Source organism: Notolepis coatsorum, assembly GCF_963971535.1.
Source record: "Notolepis coatsorum genome assembly, chromosome: 17".
Taxonomy (NCBI): Eukaryota; Metazoa; Chordata; class Actinopteri; order Aulopiformes; family Paralepididae; genus Notolepis; species Notolepis coatsorum.
In genome coordinates this window covers 2,782,730-2,808,974 of record NC_140181.1, presented here as the reverse complement: position 1 = coordinate 2,808,974, position 26,245 = coordinate 2,782,730, and the positions used below count along the sequence as shown (strand labels likewise).

The 26,245-nt window shown below is 42.8% G+C and overlaps 1 protein-coding gene across 1 annotated transcript in view; it reads left to right on the top strand.

Moving 5' to 3' along the window:
• Window positions 1-26,245, top strand: part of LOC311244443 (protein zyg-11 homolog) — a 42,478-nt gene that overhangs the window by 5,741 nt on the left and 10,492 nt on the right. Inside the window, 6 exon segments of the mRNA XM_084333955.1 lie at window positions 3,836-4,650; window positions 9,919-10,059; window positions 15,262-15,438; window positions 18,511-18,575; window positions 20,135-20,234; window positions 24,992-25,042. Of these exon segments, the coding sequence (XP_084190081.1) occupies window positions 3,836-4,650; window positions 9,919-10,059; window positions 15,262-15,438; window positions 18,511-18,575; window positions 20,135-20,234; window positions 24,992-25,042 (1,349 nt within the window).

The window sequence follows — 26,245 nt, the reverse complement described above, 5'->3', positions numbered from 1 at the left end:
CGTTCAGGAGTAGCGTAACAGCTGTGAATGGGATAGTTAAGCCACACAGATCTGAAAGTTTGTCCGTTATTGACCTCCAGAAGCGGGCCACTGGTGGGCAATCCCAATACATATGCATATAAGTGCCAGTGGCCTTTTGAGAGCACAAAGTGCACCGAGAGTCGGTTATCAGTCCCATAGCAAATAGCTTCCTAGGTGTAAGATAGGTCCTATGAATATAATTAAAATTAATTTGCTGGTGATTGGGGTTGCGGGAAGATAATGCCACATTTGCCCAAACATCATCCCAGTCAAACTCGGGGTCCAACTCCGGTATATCCACACGCCAGATTGTATCCAATGATAAATTTTTATACGTGGATTGAATTAAGAGCGTATAAAAGTCGGAGACAAACCCTCTGGATGTCGTCCTGTCCACTATGAGCCTGAGGAAGGGGTGTGGGTGCAAGGCTTGAGCCCACGGTACGCCATGCGCCCTCAGTGCTGACCTTAGTTGAAGGTAAAGAAAGAAGGACTCGCCGGGTAGATCATAAAATTCTCTTAAGTCCTGAAACGCACGGAGGCCGTTCTTATCATAAATATCCTCCAGAGTATGCACTCCCCTCCTTTGCCATTGAGGAATATTAACCGGCTTGTGTCCAACAAGTAATTGCTGGTTATTAAAAATTGGAGAGTCCAGGTGCCAAGGGCATTTAACCCCACACGACCTCTGTACATTACGCCACGTTTGGATCACGTGAGTTATGATCGGTCCATACCTCAGCCGGCATTTCGCAATAGAGACAGTGGAGTACACTACATCCTGTAATCTTAGCGGAGACACCGCCGCCGCTTCTAAGGAGCGCCACGATACAGCCTCTACAGGGTCTAGCCAGCACATCAAAGGTCTCAGTGAAAAGGACCAGAAATACAGTTTAAAATCAGGGATTGCGAGGCCCCCATCTTGTTTCCTACGTTGAGTAGTAGCCCTTTTGATTCTCGGGCGTTTGTTATTCCAGACAAACTTAGATACCATCGATTGTACCTTGCGCCAGTGGTCTATTGGAGGGGGCAGGGGGAGCATTGAGCTAATAAAATTTATCCTAGGCAGGATGTTCATTTTGATTATGGAAGCCCGGGCTTGTAAGGAGTTAGGAAGGGACGACCACCTGTCTAGATCCTGGCGTATTTTATCATAAGTACCCGTGAAGTTGTACTTAGTAGTTTGGTTCAGCGTGGGGAATATCTCTATGCCCAGGTATTTGAAATGTTCTACTATGGGGATATCAGCTGGTAGTCGTACCGCCTTGGCCAGTTCATTAAGAGGTAGGCAGGCTGATTTGTTCCAGTTAATCTTAAAACCTGACAATTTACCAAAGTCGTCGATTATCCTCAATAATTTTGTGGCCGACCGGGAGGGGTCGTCCATGAAAATCAGCAGGTCATCCGCATAGAGAGCAATTTTGTGTGGAGTATTGTTGACCATTATGGGGACGATGTCCTCCGATTGCCTAATAAATTGGGCCAAAGGTTCGAGGGAAAGCGCGAACAGTCCCGGGCTCAGAGGGCAACCCTGTCTAGAAGATCTGGAGACTGGAAAGAGTGTGGAACAGTTTTTGCCTGTCAGTATCATCGCAGACGGCGAGGCATACAGGACTTTAATCATATGAATAAAACTCTTTCCAAGACCCATGACCTCAAGTACCTTCCACAGATATGACCACTCAAGTCTGTCAAACGCCTTCATGGCATCCAAAGACAGAACTGTGGATGGAGTTGTATTGTCTTTACTGTTATCGATTACATGCAACAGCCTCCTAAGATTATCTGCAGCCAGACGCCCCGGGATAAAACCAGTTTGATCGCAGTGTACCAATACAGACATAAATCTCTGCAGGCGACGGGCCAGCACCTTGGCAAACACCTTTAAATCGGCCCCGAGAAGACTCAAGGGTCTATAGCTACCACAATCATTGGGATCTTTGTCCTTTTTGAGAAGTAAAGAAATCAACGCCATATTGACATCTCTTGAGAACTCCCCTTGTTCGATAGCGTAATTGATCATATCGAGCATCAATGGACCCAGTTGGTCCCAGAAAGCTAAATACACTTCGGGTGGAATACCATCCCAGCCTGGCGCCTTACCCCTCTGCATTTCAACAATAGTCTCCCTCAATTCTGCGAGAGTAATCGGTCTCCCCAGTTCCTTGGCCTCTTCCTCAGAAATGTGGGGTATCTCAAGCCCGCCAATGAACGATTCAAATCTAGAGTCATCCAGATTACCCTCTGAGCTATATAACTGTGAGTAAAACTCTTTAAAAGTGTCATTGATCTTTTTCGAATCAGTAGTGACTGCACCCTGGCTCGTCCTAATCGAGGGGATATCTGAGAAATGATCATTTGATCGTATTTTCATTGCCAATAGATGGCTAGGTCTGGAGCCGTGAAAATAGTAATTTTGTCTTGTCCTGTGTATCAAAAACTCAGACTGTTGTTTAAGTATGGAGTTTATTTCTTTTTTGTTGTTTTATATTTCTAATGGAGTACTCAAAAGCATCATTTTCCAGCCTCAAGATTTCAGCCTGTTATTGGCCTGGCTCCGCCCATAAGCACTTTCAGTGACAGTCATCCACACAGTCTGCGAGTGGCAGACCGAGAGAGAGAGAGAGCACTGTGTAAACACAGCTGCGTGCGAGATACGCAGGTCCCCTTCTCTTTCTCTCTCCCTCTCCCGTTTGAGGAAGTCTTCCACTGTGCCGCGCTACAGCTATAGACGGGGCGTAAGTTATGCTCCCGAATCGAGAGAGAGAGACAGACCGAGAGACGACAGCGCAACACGCGTGTGTGTATGTGTGCTCTGTCGCGAGGGTCTATCTGATTCTCCCTCTCTCTCTCGCTCGCTCTCTGTCAACCCCCGTTTGGTGCGCTACAACCACAGAGCCAATCGGATCACTATCCGCTCCATCCTCGCCACGTGACGTCACCATGCAAGTCAAATCAGAACGACCTGATTAAAATGGACCAGGAAATGAATGGCCTGAATGACGGCAATCCGCCAATATGGTATTTAGAGACACTGACACATTGATACTAACTCCTATTACTATAATACAATGCTAGACACTGAATGCATGTCACCTTTAAACAATAATGTTAGTGATAGAAGGGAACTCATTTTGTGCAAAAATGGAAAGCTTGCCAATGTTCATACGGCAGAATTGTTACAATAGCCGATAATCCATTTTCCCAATGATGAATCCCTATACGGGTGGAACAACCAGTGACGTCAGACTACACCTCCCTATAGAGACGGTCATAGAGGTAGCTTCAAGATTCAAGAGATTTATTCAAGACATGTAGTGAAATGAAGGTGGCCCGCCTTGATTGTGCAAAAAAAAATATAATAATAGAATAGAATAGATAATAGATAGACATGATAAAAGGTACTAAGATAAAATACAATACAATGCTAAGCTTACGAATGAAAGGTATTGAGTCCGATATACACTACTATACAATATGCTATACAATATACAGTTATGCTATCTGTAACTATACTATACTAACTATACTATACAAAAACATAGTTAATGTTTTTTTTAAGTGACCTTTGCTTTTTCCTAAAGTGACGTGTAGTGCGTGCGTGCGTGCGTGCGTGCGTGCGTGCGTGCGTGCGTGCGTGCGTGCGTGCGTGTGCGTGTGCGTGTGTGTGTGTGTGTGTGTGTGTGTGTGTGTGTGTGTGTGTGCGTGTGCGTGCGTGCGTGCGTGCGTGCGTGTGTGGGGGGGAAGAAGTCATACTTTAGCCTCGTCCCCATGTAACCTTGTCTCTCCGTCTGTGTCTCTCCGCCTCCTCCAGGGCTGCTGACCAACAGAACCGTGGGGGTCTTCCGTGACTCCCGGGAGCTCCGTCTGCGCCGCGCCGCCGTCCCTCGCTGTGCGCTGTCCGCCGAGGCCTTCCGCCTGGCCCTCTGTCCCCACCGGCTCCTGGAGCTGGACGCCTCCTGGGTCTCCGGGGGCCTCACCGGGGCCCACGTGCTCTCGGGCCTGGCCTCCAGCCCGGAGTGCAGATCCAGCCTGCAGAGGCTGTCCCTGAACGGCCTCCTCCTGGACTGGGACTCCCTGGGCGGAGAGGACGGAGGCTCCCCCCCCCGGGTGGGCTTCAGCTCCCTGCCGGCTCTCCGGACACTCAGCCTGGCCGACACGGACCTGAGCGACGCGCCGCTGGAGGACCTCTGCTCTCTGCCTCGGCTGGAGAGCCTGGACATCTCGTGTTCCGCCGTCACGGACCTGAGCGCCCTGCTGGAGCGCGGAGCCACCCTGAGGTCCCTCACGGCCCACCGGCTCCGGCGGCTGGAGATGTCCCCCTCCCGGACGCTCTCGGTCCTGGGCCGGCTCCACGCCCTCAGGCACCTGGACTTCTCGGAGGACCACTTCGCGGCGGAGGCGGCGGCGGCCACGGCCAGGGACGACGAGACGGTGCGGCGGCTCCTGGAGGGCGGCCCCGGCGTCCTGCCCGCCCTCGTGTCGCTGGACGTGTCGGGGCGGAGGGGGATCTCCGAGGCGGCGCTGGAGGCGTTCGTGGAGGCCCGGCCCGGGCTGGTGTTCCTGGGCCTGTTGGCCAGCGGAGCTGCCGGCTCCTGCGAGGTCCTCGCCACGCGGAGGCATTTAAAAGTATATTGAACATCTTTATTCGGAATAATAACCCCTTTATCTTTATCTTTATTACGGATCCCCATTAGTCATCACCGCAGCAACAACTAGTCTTCCTGGGGTCCACACACAACAAAAACATACATAACATTATAGTAGCATACATTAAAAAATATATTCCAATATTCCTACATATAAAAATTATTCCAAATAGCATTACAGTACACAAACAGAGTATCAGATCACAGAAAATACAATAAAAGGGATTAAACTCTCAGACAGTCATATCTTTACAGTGTAAACTACAGTGTCTGTGTTTTTCTTTAATGTAAACTAATTTCTTTTTCTCTCAATGCTCTTTTCAAATTATTTTTAAAACTTATCTTACTGGTTATCTGAGTAAGATGTACTGGCAGTTTATTCCAATATGACATGGCTCTATATAACACAGTTTTCTTTGCTGCATTGGTTTTTGGTAGTAGCAGTGTGAACGTTTCCCTACAGCCATGCCTAGTATTATAATTATGTCTGGTAGTAGCAGTGTGAACGTTTCCCTACAGCCATGCCTAGTATTATAATTATGTCTGGTAGTAGCAGTGTGAACGTTTCCCTACAGCCATGCCTAGTATTATAATTATGTCTGGTAGTAGCAGTGTGAACGTTTCCCTACAGCCATGCCTAGTATTATAATTATGTCTGGTAGTAGCAGTGTGAACGTTTCCCTACAGCCATGCCTAGTATTATAATTATGTCTGGTAGTAGCAGTGTGAACGTTTCCCTACAGCCATGCCTAGTATTATAATTATGTCTGGTAGTAGCAGTGTGAACGTTTCCCTACAGCCATGCCTAGTATTATAATTATGTCTGGTAGTAGCAGTGTGAACGTTTCCCTACAGCCATGCCTAGTATTATAATTATGTCTGGTAGTAGCAGTGTGAACGTTTCCCTGCAGCCATGCCTAGTATTATAATTATGTCTGGTAGTAGCAGTGTGAACGTTTCCCTGCAGCCATGCCTAGTATTATAATTATGTCTGGTAGTAGCAGTGTGAACGTTTCCCTACAGCCATGCCTAGTATTATAATTATGTCTGGTAGTAGCAGTGTGAACGTTTCCCTACAGCCATGCCTAGTATTATAATTATGTCTGGTAGTAGCAGTGTGAACGTTTCCCTGCAGCCATGCCTAGTATTATAATTATGTCTGGTAGTAGCAGTGTGAACGTTTCCCTGCAGCCATGCCTAGTATTATAATTATGTCTGGTAGTAGCAGTGTGAACGTTTCCCTACAGCCATGCCTAGTATTATAATTATGTCTGGTAGTAGCAGTGTGAACGTTTCCCTACAGCCATGCCTAGTATTATAATTATGTCTGGTAGTAGCAGTGTGAACGTTTCCCTACAGCCATGCCTAGTATTATAATTATGTCTGGTAGTAGCAGTGTGAACGTTTCCCTACAGCCATGCCTAGTATTATAATTATGTCTGGTAGTAGCAGTGTGAACGTTTCCCTACAGCCATGCCTAGTATTATAATTATGTCTGGTAGTAGCAGTGTGAACGTTTCCCTGCAGCCGTGCCTAGTATTATAATTATGTCTGGTAGTAGCAGTGTGAACGTTTCCCTACAGCCATGCCTAGTATTATAATTATGTCTGGTAGTAGCAGTGTGAACGTTTCCCTACAGCCATGCCTAGTATTATAATTATGTCTGGTAGTAGCAGTGTGAACGTTTCCCTACAGCCATGCCTAGTATTATAATTATGTCTGGTAGTAGCAGTGTGAACGTTTCCCTACAGCCATGCCTAGTATTATAATTATGTCTGGTAGTAGCAGTGTGAACGTTTCCCTGCAGCCGTGCCTAGTATTATAATTATGTCTGGTAGTAGCAGTGTGAACGTTTCCCTACAGCCGTGCCTAGTATTATAATTATGTCTGGTAGTAGCAGTGTGAACGTTTCCCTGCAGCCGTGCCTAGTATTATAATTATGTCTGGTAGTAGCAGTGTGAACGTTTCCCTGCAGCCATGCCTAGTATTATAATTATGTCTGGTAGTAGCAGTGTGAACGTTTCCCTACAGCCATGCCTAGTATTATAATTATGTCTGGTAGTAGCAGTGTGAACGTTTCCCTGCAGCCATGCCTAGTATTATAATTATGTCTGGTAGTAGCAGTGTGAACGTTTCCCTACAGCCATGCCTAGTATTATAATTATGTCTGGTAGTAGCAGTGTGAACGTTTCCCTGCAGCCATGCCTAGTATTATAATTATGTCTGGTAGTAGCAGTGTGAACGTTTCCCTACAGCCATGCCTAGTATTATAATTATGTCTGGTAGTAGCAGTGTGAACGTTTCCCTACAGCCATGCCTAGTATTATAATTATGTCTGGTAGTAGCAGTGTGAACGTTTCCCTGCAGCCATGCCTAGTATTATAATTATGTCTGGTAGTAGCAGTGTGAACGTTTCCCTACAGCCATGCCTAGTATTATAATTATGTCTGGTAGTAGCAGTGTGAACGTTTCCCTACAGCCATGCCTAGTATTATAATTATGTCTGGTAGTAGCAGTGTGAACGTTTCCCTACAGCCATGCCTAGTATTATAATTATGTCTGGTAGTAGCAGTGTGAACGTTTCCCTGCAGCCATGCCTAGTATTATAATTATGTCTGGTAGTAGCAGTGTGAACGTTTCCCTGCAGCCATGCCTAGTATTATAATTATGTCTGGTAGTAGCAGTGTGAACGTTTCCCTACAGCCGTGCCTAGTATTATAATTATGTCTGGTAGTAGCAGTGTGAACGTTTCCCTACAGCCATGCCTAGTATTATAATTATGTCTGGTAGTAGCAGTGTGAACGTTTCCCTACAGCCATGCCTAGTATTATAATTATGTCTGGTAGTAGCAGTGTGAACGTTTCCCTGCAGCCATGCCTAGTATTATAATTATGTCTGGTAGTAGCAGTGTGAACGTTTCCCTGCAGCCGTGCCTAGTATTATAATTATGTCTGGTAGTAGCAGTGTGAACGTTTCCCTACAGCCATGCCTAGTATTATAATTATGTCTGGTAGTAGCAGTGTGAACGTTTCCCTGCAGCCATGCCTAGTATTATAATTATGTCTGGTAGTAGCAGTGTGAACGTTTCCCTACAGCCATGCCTAGTATTATAATTATGTCTGGTAGTAGCAGTGTGAACGTTTCCCTACAGCCATGCCTAGTATTATAATTATGTCTGGTAGTAGCAGTGTGAACGTTTCCCTACAGCCATGCCTAGTATTATAATTATGTCTGGTAGTAGCAGTGTGAACGTTTCCCTGCAGCCATGCCTAGTATTATAATTATGTCTGGTAGTAGCAGTGTGAACGTTTCCCTACAGCCATGCCTAGTATTATAATTATGTCTGGTAGTAGCAGTGTGAACGTTTCCCTACAGCCATGCCTAGTATTATAATTATGTCTGGTAGTAGCAGTGTGAACGTTTCCCTGCAGCCATGCCTAGTATTATAATTATGTCTGGTAGTAGCAGTGTGAACGTTTCCCTACAGCCATGCCTAGTATTATAATTATGTCTGGTAGTAGCAGTGTGAACGTTTCCCTACAGCCATGCCTAGTATTATAATTATGTCTGGTAGTAGCAGTGTGAACGTTTCCCTGCAGCCATGCCTAGTATTATAATTATGTCTGGTAGTAGCAGTGTGAACGTTTCCCTACAGCCATGCCTAGTATTATAATTATGTCTGGTAGTAGCAGTGTGAACGTTTCCCTACAGCCATGCCTAGTATTATAATTATGTCTGGTAGTAGCAGTGTGAACGTTTCCCTACAGCCATGCCTAGTATTATAATTATGTCTGGTAGTAGCAGTGTGAACGTTTCCCTGCAGCCATGCCTAGTATTATAATTATGTCTGGTAGTAGCAGTGTGAACGTTTCCCTACAGCCATGCCTAGTATTATAATTATGTCTGGTAGTAGCAGTGTGAACGTTTCCCTGCAGCCGTGCCTAGTATTATAATTATGTCGATGTAGCGTCTCGTTTCCGAGGGGCTCCTGAGTCCTGACACAATACAATGTCTGTACATTTTCAGAAGAAAAAAAACACACAAAAAACATTGGACATCGAAACAGAGTCTACAACGCAACAAAATCAACGAGAAATTACATTGCAAAATAAGTAAACAAACATACGAGATCACAAAATAAACGGGACAAATAAAACAAAACACAAATCGAGCGAGGATAGGAATGGATCGTTACTTCGTAAGAGATGAGACGTGAAAGTCATGATAGTATGCAGTATATAAATAAATAATCAACTAAAAATGATCAACTAAAAACATGTACATGTACTTTGAAAGTAAGAAGACGGCGCATTTTAAAATAAATAAAAAGATGAGATGGAACGAGTATTTGAGCAGGTGAGTTATTCCAATCGGAAGGGGCTTTGAACAAAAAGGCTTTCTTGGCTGTTGATTTTTGATAGTGTTGAAAGTGTAGGGATGGAAAAATAGAGTTGGCTAGAATGCCTTAAATAATAATTGGAATAATATGGAGTCACGTATTGTTTTAGATATTGCGGATAATTAAGATGAATACATTTGAAAATAAATTGTAACCAGTGGCGCTGTCTTCTTACAGTAGGAGAGGGCAAATTCAGTGTTTCATACATTAGACATGTTATGGACTGGGATTCCATAACAAAAGCCTGTCATTCCTAATCTCTTCTGATAGGAGCAACTTGTTGAGCAGCACTGCTCGAGGTCAAGGGATCCCCGGGATGTTTAAGATTCCGGGGCGTTTTCACTAAAATAAGGAATAGCCTAAAATGATGTCACTTTTATTTCACCGGGACGCAATTCACTTGGGACGACGAGACATTGTATACGAATGAATAATATGCGTTTTCTTTTTTTTAATAACGAGTGTTTTCTCAAGCTACGATATAGAGACGGTTGTAGAATTCTAGACTAAATCATATCTAACCGCAAGAATCTTCTCGGGTGAGGTTCCCTGGAACATAATATCCCCTACGGAGGTCTGTGGCCTTGTGAGTAGCTATCTGTGTAGCTATCTGTGGGTTCCTTGGCACGAGAGAGTTGAAAGCCCCCCCCACCTCGGAGGATGTGATGGTTATTGGCGAGAGCTCGGCGAGCAGCTAGAAACATCTTGTATTACCGTAGTTTGACTTGTTCTCTCCTGACACAAATTCTTGTTGTTCTACTGTATTTAGTCGGTGGTATTATGCTTCCTGTCTGTGGCTGGCTTCCCCTTCTCGCTGACGCTGCTTGCTGGATGGCTGTGTGTGTGCAGGTGACGGGCGAGGCTAACGAGAGCCAGATCTGCGAGGCCCTGCGGAGGTACGGCGAGAGGGAGTGCTTCACACGCGAAGCCCTCATCCACCTCTACAACCTGACCACGGACCAGGACAAACCCCGGACGGATGCCCTGCAGGTGCCTCTATCTGCCGCCCTCCCTCCCTCCCTCTTTCTTCTTCAAACGGGTGCATGTCAGTTGGTCAGGGGGGGGGGGGGGGGGGGGCGATAATTCAATATGATCTTCAACTTCAACTTCAAATTACTTTATTTTCCTTTTCGGAACTTCATTTGTGCTTCAGTGGTTGAAAGACAAATAAAAAAAAAACACCAGCTTCGTTAAAACTACAGTACTTAAAGCATGATATATTAAAATCCATATGGAGCAATTATGGGTGCAGTCCGGCCTCCACCAGACCTAGGTGTTCAGCAGTCTGATGGAGGTTGGCACGACGCTACCGGAGCCCCTTTTGTTCAGTGATGAAGCTCTGTATCGACGGCCTGGGGGCATTAGTTTGTAATGAGTGTGTTGTCCTCAACTATTTGAGAGGCCTTCTTAACCTGGCCGTTTCTTGTGGATCAGTTATGGGTTTCTTTTCTCAATGGGATCGTATTTTGATTAAATATCACAATATCGTGATACACTGACCTATCTCCGCCCCCCCCTCTGATCAGTTTCTCTGAGGAAAACAACAGTTGTGATTGTCTTTATCTTTATCTTTATTACGGATCCCCATTAGTCATCACCGCGACAACAACTAGTCTTCCTGGGGTCCACACACAACAAAACAATACATACATAACATTATATATTTTTTTATTTATTTAAAAAATATATTATTCCAATATTCCTACATATAAAAATAATTCCAAATAGCATTACACCACACAGAGTATCAGATCACAGAAAATACAATAAAAGGGATTAAACTCTCAGACGGTCATATATTTACAGTGTACACTACAGACAGCATCTGTGTTTTCTTTAACTCATTGGACGCCACTCACGAATAAAGTCAGGTTAACTCGCCGACGCTTGAGCGCCAAACCCGAGAAAAGTCGGTTTTCTATCGTTATTTCTTTTATTCGATATTCCCATTCATAATCCATCGAGGGAGCCTGTGTTATCATTGGGAATGAGTCTGAGATTGCAAACATCCAATACCGCCTCCTGCCGCCTTGCGGCCGGTATTGCACATCCTTTGAAACTCTCTGGCTTGGGCTGTGCGTCGATCTAAAAAGTCCGGACTGGGTTTTTCCTTGTCGGGCGGGACAAGCGTTTATAACGCATAGATTGAGGAGAATCAAGCACTCCCGGTTCATGTTCTTTGCTGGATTATGTTGGCAACCCGATCGACATCACTACTTGGAATGGCGATCAGATAATTGGAATATTCTTTTTGGAGTACATCTTAGTCAAGGTAAGGGCTATATGGTATCAATCTTGCGTTGATCCAAGAATCCATTCACTGCGATCCGAGCGTATGTGTGTAATTTGTGTGTGTAACGTATTCCGTTGGTGACGATCAAAGCATAGAAAAATTACCCCCCCCCCACCCTTTCATGCATTCATGATGAAACATAATACCGATAATATAGCGTTGATTTCAGATTGATTGTTGATACAGGCGAGAAACGCCACGGTTTTTAGTGAAATGCACGTATTGCTGCATAGCGTCGTTTTCTGGGATTAGACAGGATTACTCTAAAACTATACTCATATTCACCACGGTATTATATTATTATATCCATAGCTATGATATATAATATAGTTTGAGCACTGCAAACACTGCCATGTATTCCTATACTTTAAAGTGGTGGCCTTCTTACCACACGGTACACAGCGCCATCTGGCGCTGATTGAGTTAATATAAAATTATTTATTTTTGTCTCAATGCTGTTTTCAAATTGGAGGATCAAGAAAAGAGTTTGAGATGGGTCCATTGAATGGTTAGTGCAAATCAAATCAAATCAAATTTATTTGTAAATCTCATTTAATCAGATGAATCACTTTATTCAAATTGAGGATTTTGTTTGAGGATTTTCTTTTTTTAATCTTAATTTTTCTTATGATTACGTCATAAAATATGGCGACAGACATTCGAAGCTTCATTAGAAAACTTCAATACTTCAACTTCAAAACATAATTATGATTTTTTTTTTTTATTAATTGTATCCTATACATGTATGCATCATGGTTTCCCCCTTTCCTAAAATGTCTACCTGAACCTGGGGGGCTGGGAGGGGGGGGGGGTTAAGAAGCCACCTGGACTGTCTCTACCTGAACCTGGGGTGGGGGAGGGGGGTTAAGAAGCCACCTGGACTGTCTCTACCTGAACCTGGGGGGGGGGAGGGGGGTTAAGAAGCCACCTGGACTGTCTCTACCTGAACCTGGGGGGGGGGAGGGGGTTTAAGAAGAGACCTGGACTGTCTCTATGTGAACCTGGGGGGGGGGAGGGGGGGGGGTTAAGAAGAGACCTGGACTGTCTCTATGTGAACCTGGGGGGCTGGGAGGGGGGGGGGGGGGGGGGGTTAAGAAGCGACCTGGACTGTCTCTATGTGAACCTGGGGGGCTGGGAGGGGGGGGGGGGGGGGGGTTAAGAAGCGACCTGGACTGTCTCTATGTGAACCTGGGGGGCTGGGAGGGGGGGGGGGGGGGGGGTTAAGAAGCGACCTGGACTGTCTCTATGTGAACCTGGGGGGCTGGGAGGGGGGGGGGGGGGGGGGTTAAGAAGCGACCTGGACTGTCTCTATGTGAACCTGGGGGGCTGGGAGGGGGGGGGGGGGGGGGTTAAGAAGCGACCTGGACTGTCTCTATCTGAACCTGGGGGGCTGGGAGGGGGGGGGGGGGGGGTTAAGAAGCCACCTGGACTGTCTCTATGTGAACCTGGGGGGCTGGGAGGGGGGGGGGGGGACTGTCTCGCAGCCGCAGGACGCCAGATCAGAGGAAGAGACTGTCACAGCTGCAGGCAGGCAGGCAGGCTACACCGTACAGGACTATACTGATGGACAATCTATATACTGAAAAGACACTTTTTATGCCACTGTGTGAATTAATATGAAATGCTGATGTGAATGTCTCTTTCCTCTGAACTTGTTAAAAAAAAAAAAAAAAAAGGTTGGTCACAAAAAAAATGAAAACTTCAATAGAAGCTTTGAATGTAAAAGAATTACATTCGGTGCAGAATTCATAATGCTCGCTGATTCACCTTCAGCGCTGAGACCTGGAGTTCAGTTCAGTTAATTCAGTGCACATGGGCTGCAGCTCCCAGTCTGACATCACAGTCTGACATCACAGTCTGACATCACAGTCTGACATCACAGTCTGACATCACAGTCTGACATCACAGTCAGTGGTGGGGGAACATATCGATACAGTAATAGTATCGCGATACTTTGCGTGGCGATACTGTATCGATACAAGGACACCAAGTATCGATATTTTATTATGCAAATAAAAAATCTGTCTGCTTGAGAAAATCCCATTTGCTGCAATAAAAATGATTGAAGTGAGATGAACAGACTGAAAACTTTATTTTATTAGATAAAACATGTTGACAGTTTGCAGTTGAAAAAAGGTAATATATCGCAACATATCGCAATATTAATACCGCAATACTCAGCATATCGCAATATATTTTGAATCGCAATGCTATCGTATCGTGATAATATGGTATCGTGAGGCCTCTGGTGATTGCCACCCCTACACGAAGCCCTGAGAGTAAAAGAGCAGCAATAAAACACACAAACCACCCCTGGGTTCACCTTGAACAACACGCTTCCTGTCTTCTCCAGAGTCAGACAAGAAGATAGATACCAGTTTCCTCTCTGTGCGGTCAGTAGAAGGCCATCCGGCTGCAAGCTAGCCTAGCTTAGCACAAATGAATGGAAGCGGATACGGACCACTAGCCTAGCTGTTGGCCCGAAAATACCTCCCCTGGAGTTTCTAGGCTAGTGGTCCGTATCTGCTTCCATTAATTTGTGCTAAGCTAGGCTAGCTTGCTACTGAATGCACAGAGAGGAAATTGACTACCGGTATCTATTTTCACGTCTGACTCTGGAGAAGATGGTAAGCACATTTCCCATAATGGCGGCGTGTTCCTTAACTCATTCGGCGCCAGCTATTAGTTAGGGCCCGATGTAGCTAGGCCGCGCTAGGATAGGAGTGCGTCACCTTGTCTGTAGAGCTATAACTATATTCTATATTATAGCTATATGGATACAATACTATGGCCCATTTGACATCACCTATCTATCGTTCAATATGTGAAAAATAATATATTTTTCCATCCATACGTTCCCGTGTTATACCGTGGTGAATATAAGTATGCTTTTAGAGCCGTCTAGGGTAATTCGTGAAATGCTGAGTTATATCCTTACACGTCAATTCCACTATAGACGTTGCCACTTCTTGCCTGTATACGCTATTATCCCGAAATCAAATCTATATCATAGGTATTATGTTCTATCATGAATGCATGTAAGGGGGGGGGGGTCGTTTCTGATTATTTGATTGTCAGTAACGGCATTCGTATTGAACACTAAAAACGCTTATCAGCCCGATCGGTATAAAAGCATTGCAGGATCAAGAAAAATGTACGTCAGATCGTTCTTACCTGTGATCGGGAGTATTTCCAAAATAATATTCCAATTGTTTGATCGGGTCTTGGTGGGTCTTGGATAGAAATCTCGGGTCTTCGGGCGGTCAGGTGGCGTAGCGGAGATTGCGTTCGTCACCAACGACGGAGATGCTGGATTCGCCTGTTCGAATCCAGCTCACAGCTCCGGGGTTGTCACCAGCTTGGCTGGCCGTTCACACTAATACAATTGGCAGTATTAGAGGGTGGGAAAGCTGGCGGGGTGGGTCCGGGTCGTTGTAAACAGCGACTCCTACAGTTCGGTTGGGGCGCCTGCTCAGCGCGGATAGTATCTAAGTGGGGTAGTGTGATCCTTCCACACGTTACACCCTCTCAGTGAGAGTCCGCGCTGCCAGGTGAAAAGAAGCGGTTGATTGGCTGGACGTGTGTCGGAGGAAGCACGTGGTAGCCTCCACTCTCCCAGACCGACTGTGGGGGGTAAGTGCGCAGCGACCAGGAAGGGGATTGGGAATTGGCATAACGACTAACATTGGGATGGGAGAAAATCGGAGGAAAAAAGGAGGGGGAAAAAGATCAATACAAAAAAAAATATATATATCTCGGGTCTTGGCGCCCGACGCATCGGCGAGTTAACCCGGGATATCTCGGGTCTGGTGCCGAATATGTAAAAAACAAAAAACATAATAAAGAAATATGCAATTAATTCAGATGCTCATGCGATGGTGTCCCCCCCCCCCCCGCAGCTGGTGTTGGGCGTGATGCAGACCCACCCCACCTCCCTGCACGTGCAGCTGGTGGCCACCGCCTGCGTGTTCAACCTGACCACCCAGCACCTGTCTGAGGGCATGCCCCTCCGCCTGCTCGGTGCCACGGTGGCCCGGCTGCTGGCTGCCATGAAGAACTTCCCCAACCATCCACAGGTAAGCACCAGGGATGTTCCATATTGGCTTTTTTTTTTTACCGATATCCGATATACTGATATTGTCCAACTCTTCATTTCCGATACCGATATATGCAGGGTTTCCCCCCCAAAAACACAACATTATGCATACCTTTAATAATAATAACTTTATTTGTATAGCACTTTTCATACAGAGGTTGCAGTTCAAAGTGCTTCACAACAGCAAAAAATACAGGCATAAGCGAGCATAAAAAGATAGACAGGTAGAATCACAGTGTTTCACATTAGGATCTAGCATCCCAATAGGCTCTCCGCTTACAGTTTTAAAAATAGTTTAAAATGATTCAGTTTAAAAATAGTCAAAAAATTATAAAATAGAACGGACATAAAAAATACAGGCATGAGCGAGCATAGCAAGATATGGCAAATCACAGTGTTTCACATTAGGATCTAGCAAATAATAAGAATAAAATGATTCAGTTTAAAAATAGTCATAAATAATCAGTGTTTCACATTTGGATCTAGCAAATAATAAGAATAGTTTAAAATGATTCAGTTTAAAAATAGTCATCAGTAAGAAGTAAAAAGTGCAATAACCGACACATGAATTTGATAGGCAGTGTAAAAGAGTAGGCAGGGTAAGAATAAATACAAGTTGTGTCAGGATATCCCTGATGTTTCCTCTTGCCACTAGGTGGTAGCAGATATCTATCAGTGAAATGCCTAAGCAAAGAGATAGGTTTTAAGCTGTCTTTTAAAGATGTCTAGCGAGTTGGCTTCCCTGATGTTTTGGGGTAGTTTGTTCCATAGTTTTGGGGCATAGTTGATAAAGGCTGCATTACCGATCCTCTTTTGACTGCTTCTGGGAGCCTCTAGTAGTCCAGCAGCTGATGATCGCAGTGTTCTTGCTGGTGTGTAATTTATTAGAGTGTTGGCGATGTAGCTAGGTCCCTGTCCATTTAGAGCTTTGTATGTAAGGAGAAGGACCTTAAAGTCAATTCTAAATGTTACAGGAAGCCAGTGTAAAGCGGCTAGGACTGGACTAATGTGCTCTCTCCTTTTGGTTCTAGTTAGCAGTCGGGCTGCAGAGTTTTGGATTAGCTGAAGCCTCTCTGTGGTTTTCTTAGGGATACCTGTGAAAAGTGCATTACAGTAGTCTAACCGGCTAGATATGAATGCATGAATTAGCTTCTCAGCATCGTTCTGATTAATAAATGGTCGTACTTTTGCTATATTTCTGAGATGGAAGAACGATGTTTTCGTCACTTTGCTAATATGAGAATTGAAGTTCAGTTCTGAATCTATGATAACCCCAAGACTAGTGACCTCAGATTTGATCCAAGGGGTTAGTCCCCCCAGGTTCTTTATTAATGTTTCTTTTTTAGTTTTGGAGCCGATAATTAGAATTTCAGTTTTGTTCTCGTTTAGTTTCAGGAAGTTCTTACTCATCCATTTATTTATTGCCAGTAAGCAGTCTGTAATGGAGCTAATCGCTGTATCATTTGGTTCAGCAGATATGTACAGTTGTGTATCATCCGCATAACTATGGAAATCTTACAAATCTACATTATGTTCTCTGATGATATCACCCAGCGGTAACATGTAAAGGGAGAAGAGTAAACGACCTAAGCAACTCCCTTGTGCAACTCCATAGTTGTTGTCGTATATATCAGACATGTGATCTCCTAGTTTAACATAGAATTTCCTCCCTCTGATGTATGTTTTAAACCAGCCCAGCACATGGTCTGAGAAACCGACATGGTTTTCAAGACCTTTCACAATAAATAAAATTAGAATTTGTTCTTACTTGCTTGCCTGGCTAAATAAAGGTTAAATAAATATATATATATATATATATATATTTGAAAACCAATACAGATCATTTCCGATATTACATTTGAACACTTTCAGTGCCACGGACGACATATCTCGTTTTATTAGCCCCCCCACTGAGTGCCGATGACGAGTTATGTGACATGCTGTTATGTATTTGTACATTTTTTTACTGTTTTTTAGGGCTGTCCCCGACTAAGGATTTGGATGGTCGACTAGGATTGGCCAAAATTTGCCGTTAGTTGGTTGTTGGTTGACAAAAAAAAAAAAAAAGTATATATATATATATATATTTTTTTTTCATTCCATTTGGGCTGTGGGGGGCGGGTGCTTAATGTCTGAAGGAGTCGACTGAAGGCTTCTTGTCCTCTGCAAAAGCATGCAATTGGTCCACTGATGGATACATCTTGATATTTGTCTAGTCATTAGATGGTGAAATCCTCTTTCAGTGCCTCTGTGCCTGTTTTCTTAGGCAGTTAGCCTCTGGTATGCGTGCCATTAGCGTTAGCCATGCTTCTAGGCCTCTTTTCTTTTGGAAAAAATGAAGAAAAAAAACTAATTTTTTTTTTTTTTTTTTTTTTTATATATTCGACTAAGAGGTTGGCCAGTCGACTACGGCTCCTTTCGACCGATTAGTCTCGACTAATCGATTAATAGGGGTCAGCCCTACTGTTTTTATGTGTCCTGTTTTTATGTATTTGTACATTTCTTACTGTTTCTATGAGTCCTGTTTTTATGTTTGGGGACAACGGATGGAAATTAGCCTCGTGCTAAATCCGGCAATTTTTACACTCCACAGTGTTCATTAATTTTGCATTGTCCCGTCTAAATAAACGAATAAAATAAAATAAAAAGTAAACCTTCTGTAGTGTGGTAGTGAAAGGTTAACCTTCTGTAGTGTGGTAGTGAAAGGTTAACCTTCTGTAGTGTGGTAGTGAAAGGTTAACCTTCTGTAGTGTGGTAGTGAAGGGTTAACCTTCTGTAGTGTGGTAGTGAAAGGTTAACCTTCTGTAGTGTGGTAGTGAAAGGTTAACCTTCTGTAGTGTGGTAGTGAAAGGTTAACCTTCTGTAGTGTGGTAGTGAAAGGGTTAACCTTCTGTAGTGTGATAGTGAAAGGGTTAACTGTCTGTAGTGTGGTAGTGAGAGGTTAACCTTCTGTAGTGTGGTAGTGAAAGGTTAACCTTCTGTAGTGTGGTAGTGAAAGAGTTAACCTGTAGTGTGGTAGTGAAAGGGTTAACTATCCCCTCTCTCTCTCCAGGTTCAGAAGAACTGCTTGCTCGCCCTCTGCAGTGATCACATCCTTCACGACGTCCCGTTTGACAAGTCAGTTTACTTTAGTGAAGCTACATTACACCACGCTGCTCACCGCACTGCTGTTTGTAGCGTTGAGCGTGTTTCAACCATGATCTAAGAAAGTTGTGTTATATTATTTATTATATTGTAAGCTACATATTATATTTTCCTACCTGCAGTCGTAAATCAACACCGGATCCAACTGAAATACTCGCCTCAATCCTCAAATGAACTCGGATCAATTCATTTTAAATTGTATTCGTTTTTTGTTGAATAAACCTGCAGAATCAAAGAATAGGCTCACAGATCCCCGTCTGTATTGGTACAGTATAGGGCTGACTCCTATTAATCGATTAGTCGACTAATCGGTCGAAAGGAGCCGTAGTCGACTGGCCAACCTCTTAGTCGAATATAATTATTATTATTTATTTTTTTATTTTTTTTATCATTCTTTCCAAAAGAAAAGAGGCCTAGAAGCGTGGCTAATGCTAATGGCACGCATACCAGAGGCTAACTGCCTAAGAAAACAGGCACAGAGGCACTGAAAGAGGATTTCACCCATCTAATGAACACACTAGACTAGACAAATATCAAGATGTATCCATCAGTGGACCAATTGCATGCTTTTGCAGAGGACAAGAAGCCTTCAGTCGACTCCTTCAGACATTAAGCACCCCCACAGCCCAAATGGAATGATAATTATTTTTTTAAATAAATGTTTTTATTTTATTTTATTATACTTTTTTTTTTTTTTTTTTTTTGACCAATAGTCGACTAACGGCAAATGTTGGCCAATCCTAGTCGACCATCCAAATCTTTAGTCGGGGACAGCCCTAGTACAGTATATAATAATAACTTTATTTGTATAGCACTTTTCATACAAAAATTGCAGTTCAAAGTGCTTCACAACAGTAAAAAATACAGGCAACCATAAAAAGATGGAGAGGTAGCCAGGTAGCGTCTATTCGAAAGGCAACCGGATTATGCTTTTTGTGAATCTGATTGGCCACTGATGTTTCTGGTCATGTGACATGTGCGCCCAATCGCGTGACGCGCCCATTTCCGCCTCGATCAGCAGCAAACTACCTAACGCCTAGTTTATCACTGGTTAAGCTTAGGCGACTCTTTCGAAGTTGGTTAAGGTTAGAGTTTGGAATCAGGGCTGGCGTTCTATCGCCCTGCTCTAAGACAAACTCTAACCTTAACCAACTTCGAAAGAGTCGCCTAAGCTTAACCGGCGAAAGAACTTGCCGTCACACGATTGGTGCGACCAGAAACAGCAGTGGCCAATCAGAGCGCAAAACGCAAACGCCGAAGCATGAACCGGTTGCCTTTCGAATAGACGCAGCCAGGTAAGGTAAATCACAGTTTTTCACATTAGGATCGAACATCCCAATAGGCCTTCATTCAGTAATACAAATGATAAAATAGAATAGAAGGAGTAAAAAAGTGCGGTTTGATTCAGTTTAAAAATAGGCAAAAAATTATCAAATAGAACGGACAGTAAAAAGCGTGATAAAATAGTTAAATAAAAATATATATAGTATATGATGTTTTACGGTCATGTCTGTGTGTCCTCCACGGTGCAGGTATGCATCAGCCAGGCTGGTGATGAACTGGCTGAGCAGCTACGAGGACCCCACCCTGCAGAGGATGGCTGTAGCCGTCATCTCCATCCTGGTGGCCAAGGTCAGAACACTTCCTGTACGCAATATATCTAATAATTAGTGCTGTCAATAGATTAAAAAAAATTACTAATTAATCTCACCATTTTCTGTAATTAATCTAGATTAAAAATCGCATTTTTCTACTTAAGACCGAAGCTTGTAACAGATATTTACTTGAGTAAAATCATGGAATTAATGTAAAATCAACACAAAGAAAGTATATTTAGATTCAAAGACTATTTTAATAGCTTTCTTTGAATACAGTTTCTCTCCTGTTCAACAAAACCATCAACATTGACTCAGCTTTAAAGACCTCTTTCTTATATCCGCGATGCTAACAGAAATAAAAACAACCCAGGCCTATGTTAAATTGCAGAGCTTTGTCTCAATGTTGTCTGTAAAGGTTTTTTTTATCCCGAGTAACTTGGTGATCCTTTTCTGTGTTTTATTAAATAATGATTTTCAGATTTTGAGAAATGGTATTTTCATGGAGAACAGTGCACCTGCAACAGATAGCACTTTAGTGATAATTTTCTGTAATCCAATTTTTTTTTTTTTTATATATAAATCTCAAGGCCCCCCCTGTCATGCCTCTGCGCCCCCCCTGGGGGGCGCGCCCCCCACTTTGAGAAACACTGGCTTAGAGGACGGTAATGTCTTGTATGAACTACCAGTAATATAAATCATATTAACAACAAAAATGTGTTCCATCTTTATGTCAGATGATTTTCAAAAAGGTGCATGAGTCGAAGAACAAGCAAAGATACTGCTGGCACACAGAGATTTAGGCAGACAATCAGATCCTTATCCCCAAATAGCACATCTGGTCTTCCACCCTGTATTGTATCTGGTTTATCTACTGTGTATGAGAAAACTGAGATGCTCAATTGTTTTAACAAACACTTTGTCTCTTCTGGTTTTCTCTTTGATCAAGTAACAAACAATACCACAACACAGGTCCCACTTGAATTTAATTGTCAGCCCTTCTCTATTGGTGAAGTGCATAAAGCCCTTAAGAATTTGAATCCTAAAAAAACGGCTGGGCCAGACAAACTGGATCCCTATTATTTAAAACGTTCTGCTGATTTTATTGCAGAACCTCTAACTTATATTTTTAACTTAACCCTGACTTGTAATGAAATACCCAAGATTTGTAAAAAGGCTCATGTTCTACCCCTGTTAAAAGGTGGTGAGCCTTCAAACCCCAACAACTACAGGCCAATCTCTAATTTGTCAGCTTTAGCCAAGATACTAGAAACTCTGGTAAGTAATCAGCTGAAGGAGTTCCAATGCTATTTTATCTTGCGATCAATCTGGTTTTAGGAAATGTCACAGTACCGTTACAGCAGCTACAAAAGTAGTAAACGACATAATTGTGCTTCCCTTTTTATTGATTTTTCAAAGGCATTTGATACTGTGGACCATAATATAATGAAGCATAGGCTAATTAATGTAGGACTGTCTGACTCTGCTGTTGGCTGGTTCTGTAATTATCTTGCTGACGGGACTCAATGTGTTCAGGCTGATGGTTTTTATTCTGATGTTTTATCTGTCCACAAGGGGGTGCCACAAGGTTTCTGTTCTAGGACCATTGTTATTTACAATCTATATCAATAATTTTGTATATTTGTTTTTGTTTTGCTGCCATTTTGCCCAGGTCTTGCTCGAAAAAGAGATATTTGATCTCAAGTGACTACCTGGTAAAATAAATAATAAGCTGTAAAAATGCTAAAAATAAATATATATAAAAAATGCATCCACAGAGCTTTTAGAAAGGTGCAGAGGTAAAAGTATTGCTTTCCCCCCCCCCACAAATTTTTTTCAAATTGTCCAAAACCACGTTGTTGTTTACATGTTGTGTGCATGTATCTACGTCCCATCTCCCCACATGGAATGCACCTGATTGAATGAATGAATTATTTAATTTTTCGAATGTTTACACATACAAGTAAATAAACATAAACAAATACTTTTTCGAATTTCTTTACAAATAAACAAATGAAAAGGATAGGTTTGAAGCCGAAGGCTTATAGAGCAACCTACCCCTAATTCAAAAACAAATTCAAAAAAGTTTAAGTTTTCAAAATATAACAAACAAACAAACAAAAGAAAATCAACAAAAAACTATCCAGAAAAGAACAAAAAAAGTTTAAGTTTGCAAGATAAAAAAAAAAATAAAAAAAAATCAACAATCAACAAAAAACGTTCCCGAAAAGAACATAAGCCAACATAGGAAAATCAAAACTTAATCTGCAATACCCGAGTATCATGGTAGAGAAAACAGATTGTAGGTTAAATTTGACTATGAGATTCTAGAACCCTGTTTTTAAACATCTTTTTAAACTTAAAAATACTCCTGCTGTTTTTTATTTCATCCGGTAGATTGTTCCAGAGTTTCACTCCTTTCACTGACACAGACGTACTTTTAAGGCCCCGTTTAGACGAGCGTTTTGTGAACAGAAACCGCAAAAGTCATCTTGCGGTTTCACTTTTAATTTTACGTTTAGACAAGCGTTTTGGAGTGGAATTCTCCGTGCAGACGACGCTGTAACGACGGAGACCCGCTGTCACACGATTGGCGCATATGTCACATGACGTGCTGTGAAGACCCGCCCTACTCTGCCTCTGATTCGCAGACTGTGGATGGGGAATGTGATTGCACCAAAGCAGAGTCACTCACAGACAGTGGGTCCACTCACGCCGCGGGACAGATTCTTGTGTATTTAACCCTTTCACTGCCACACGACAGCCGGTTGTGTGATAGTAAAGGGGTAACCTTCTGTCGTGTGGCAGTGAAAGGGTTAAAAGTACTGCCAATGTAGCCTTCAGGTGATCTCCGTTGATATAAGTCAGACATACTTGCTTTGTTTACGTCTCGGCTACTGGCGCATAGCTGCTACCTGTGACGTAAGCAGTACGCGCGACCAGAGCCGTGACAAACCTTTCGTCATCGTTTTATCAGATTTATACGTTTTAACAGTTTAGACGAGAGCGCAAAGCTTTTGCGTTTCTAGGAATTCCACCCTGGAAGGTAGTCTCACTTTTTTGCGGTTTCACCCCGTAAAAATGCCGTTTCCGTATAAACGAAAGGCACATCCGAAAAAATATTTTTGCGGATTCACCTGCTAGCGTTTCCGTCTAAACGGGGCCTAAGTGTGGTTCGAGCTCTAGACTGTTTCAAATCGAGTGTTCTTCTAAAATTATACGTCACCTCTCGTTCTTTAAACAAAATTTGTAAGTTACATGGCAGTTGATAACTTCTTGCTTTAAAAACTACCTCTGCTGTTTTAAGGTCAACTAAGTCAAGCAACTTTAATGCCCTTAGTTCAAAAAACAGTGTGTTTGTAGGATGGAGATAACTAACATTGTTCACAACCCTTATTGCCTTTTTCTGTAAGATGATAATAGGATTCAGATTCGTTTTGTATGTGTTTCCCCAAGTTTCTATACAGTAAGTTAGATATGGTAATAAAAGAATACAATAAATTGTGTATAATGATCTCAAATTTAATATGTGTCTGGTTTTTCTTAAGAAAAACTAAGCTACGCGCTGTTTTTTTCTTTACATATTAATATGAGTTTTCCAGCTGAGGTTTTGGTCTATCACGACACCCAAAAAAGTATATTAATTTACTCTTTCAAGATGAACATTATCTATGCATATCTCTACTTGAGTATCCGGGTGTATTTTTTTATTACCAAACAAAATAAATTTAGACTTACTTATATTTAAGGAGAGTTTGTTAGTATCAAGCCAACATTTCAGCTTCCCCAGTTCACCTGTAATATTTGTTAGCAACTGTTGAAGGTCTGCACCTGAACAAAATGCAAAAATGACAAATTTAAGTTTATCAGAAACATCAATGATATCATTAATATACAATATAAATAATTTCGGTCCTAAAATGGATCCTTGCGGTACCCCACATGTTATCACGATTGGACAAAAGACGTGCTGGTGCTCTTGTGCGACATCTAGTGGCTGGATGTTATCTCTTAAGATAAAGGGCTCTGGGTAGGAGAAATTATTAGCTAATATTCTGCAGCTCACAGGGGCTTTAACACGGCACAGGTGGTCGCCATCACTCATGTCACAGTGATGCGGTAATCCTCCAAGTCTCACCTTTTACACCTGAGCCACGGTGGAGCCTTTTCAGATTATATGTTAGATTTAGATTATTAGATTATATATTGCATATATTTAGCATTTAGCATTTTTTTTTTAATTTTTTATATATTAGATTTAGATGATTGGATTATTAGATTATATATTGTAACTATTTATTGTAGGGCAAATATAACTGAGAGGGCATACATACCCTCATCTCGCACCTTGTTGCCCATATGTAGAGGGTAGAGCAGTCGTCTGGCAATCCGGAGGTTCCCGGTTCGATTCCCGCTCCTCCCGGGCAGCGTGTCGATGTGTCCTTGAGCAAGACACTTAACCTCTAATTGCTCCCGATGAGCAGGTTGGCTCCTTGCACGGTCGCCTCCGCCGTCGGTGTGTGAATGTGTGAGTGAATGTGTAAAATGTGAGGAACAAATTGTAAAGCGCTTTGGATAAAAGCGCTATATAAAAAAGCAGCCATTTACCATTTATATATGCACATGTCCAGAGTTAATTATATTGATTTGTTATATTGTTTACACTTTCTTACTACCTGTACCTCCCCTCCCCCCCCCCTCCCACATGCTGCTATGATGCCTGAATTTCCCCAAGGGGATCAATAAAAGAATATCTTATATTATCTTATCTTATTCACATGGTTTTATTTTCAGTTGTCGACGGAGGAGACCATGCAGCTGGGCGCCGACATCGTGATTGTGAGGGTATGTTTTTTCTTTTATTAGATTTATTTTTAGCGTTTTTCCAGCTTGTTCATGGTCAGACATGAGCGACAGAGGAGAGAGGGAGAACGGGAGACGAGGTGGGGAAGACATGCGAGGGAGCGGGAGGCGAACCCGTGACGGCCGTGTGGGTGTGCGAGGCACTATGCGGTGCGCCACGAGGGCGCCCGTGAGGCTGTGTTGAGCCCGTCAGTCCCACACATCCTGATTATTTCTAGGGATGTCCGATATTATCGGCCTACCGATATTGGCATAAAAAGTACGGTATTGTTTTAAAAAAAATATATATATTTTTTTTAATCTTTTTACATTTATTTAACCTTTATTTACCCAGGCAAGCAAGTAAGAACACATTATTATTTTATTTATTGTCAAAGTATGCATAATGTTAGGGCGGCTACGTGCAAGGCGCTCGCAACGAATGCTGGAGACTGGGCTCGAACAGGATGCTTCGACGCTGAAAGATCGAGCCGCGCAGGTGAAAAGATGCGACGGCTGTTACCTCGAGTATCGGAGGGGACTCGTGCTATGTATGACTTAGTCCACATTGCAGCCGGCTTGTGGGAGGCAAGAAACAACGTTCGAAGACAGGGGAGGGTTGAATTGGACGATATGAAAAATTGGGATGGGAGAAAAAAATAGAAAATGGGAGAAAAAGTGGATCAAAAAAAAAGTATGCATAATGTTGTGTTAATTCCACGACAAGAGATATGTAATGTTAATTACCTGAAATTATTCAGTTTTTTTGGGAGGGGAAACCCCGCATATATCGGTATCGGTTGATATGATAAAGTTAAAGAAATGGTTTGATAGGAATAAGTTGTCTCTTAATGAAAACAAAACAAAATGTATGGTATTTGGTGGTGTTCCTACCGACTGTGAAATTAAAATGAATTGAAATGGAACCGAAATTGAAAGAGTATATGAAACAAAATTCTTAGGTGTGATTATAGATCACAAACTCTGTTGGAAGCCACATATACAACATATCAAAGGTAAATTAGCCAAATCTGTTGGCATTCTGTACAAAACAATGTACTGTGTGTGTGTGTCTCTGTGTGTGTGTGTGTCTCTCTCTCTGTGTGTGTCTGTCTCCCTCTGTGTGTGTGTGTCTCTGTGTGTGTGTGTGTCTCTCTCTCTGTGTGTGTCTGTCTCCCTCTGTGTGTGTGTCTCTGTGTGTGTGTG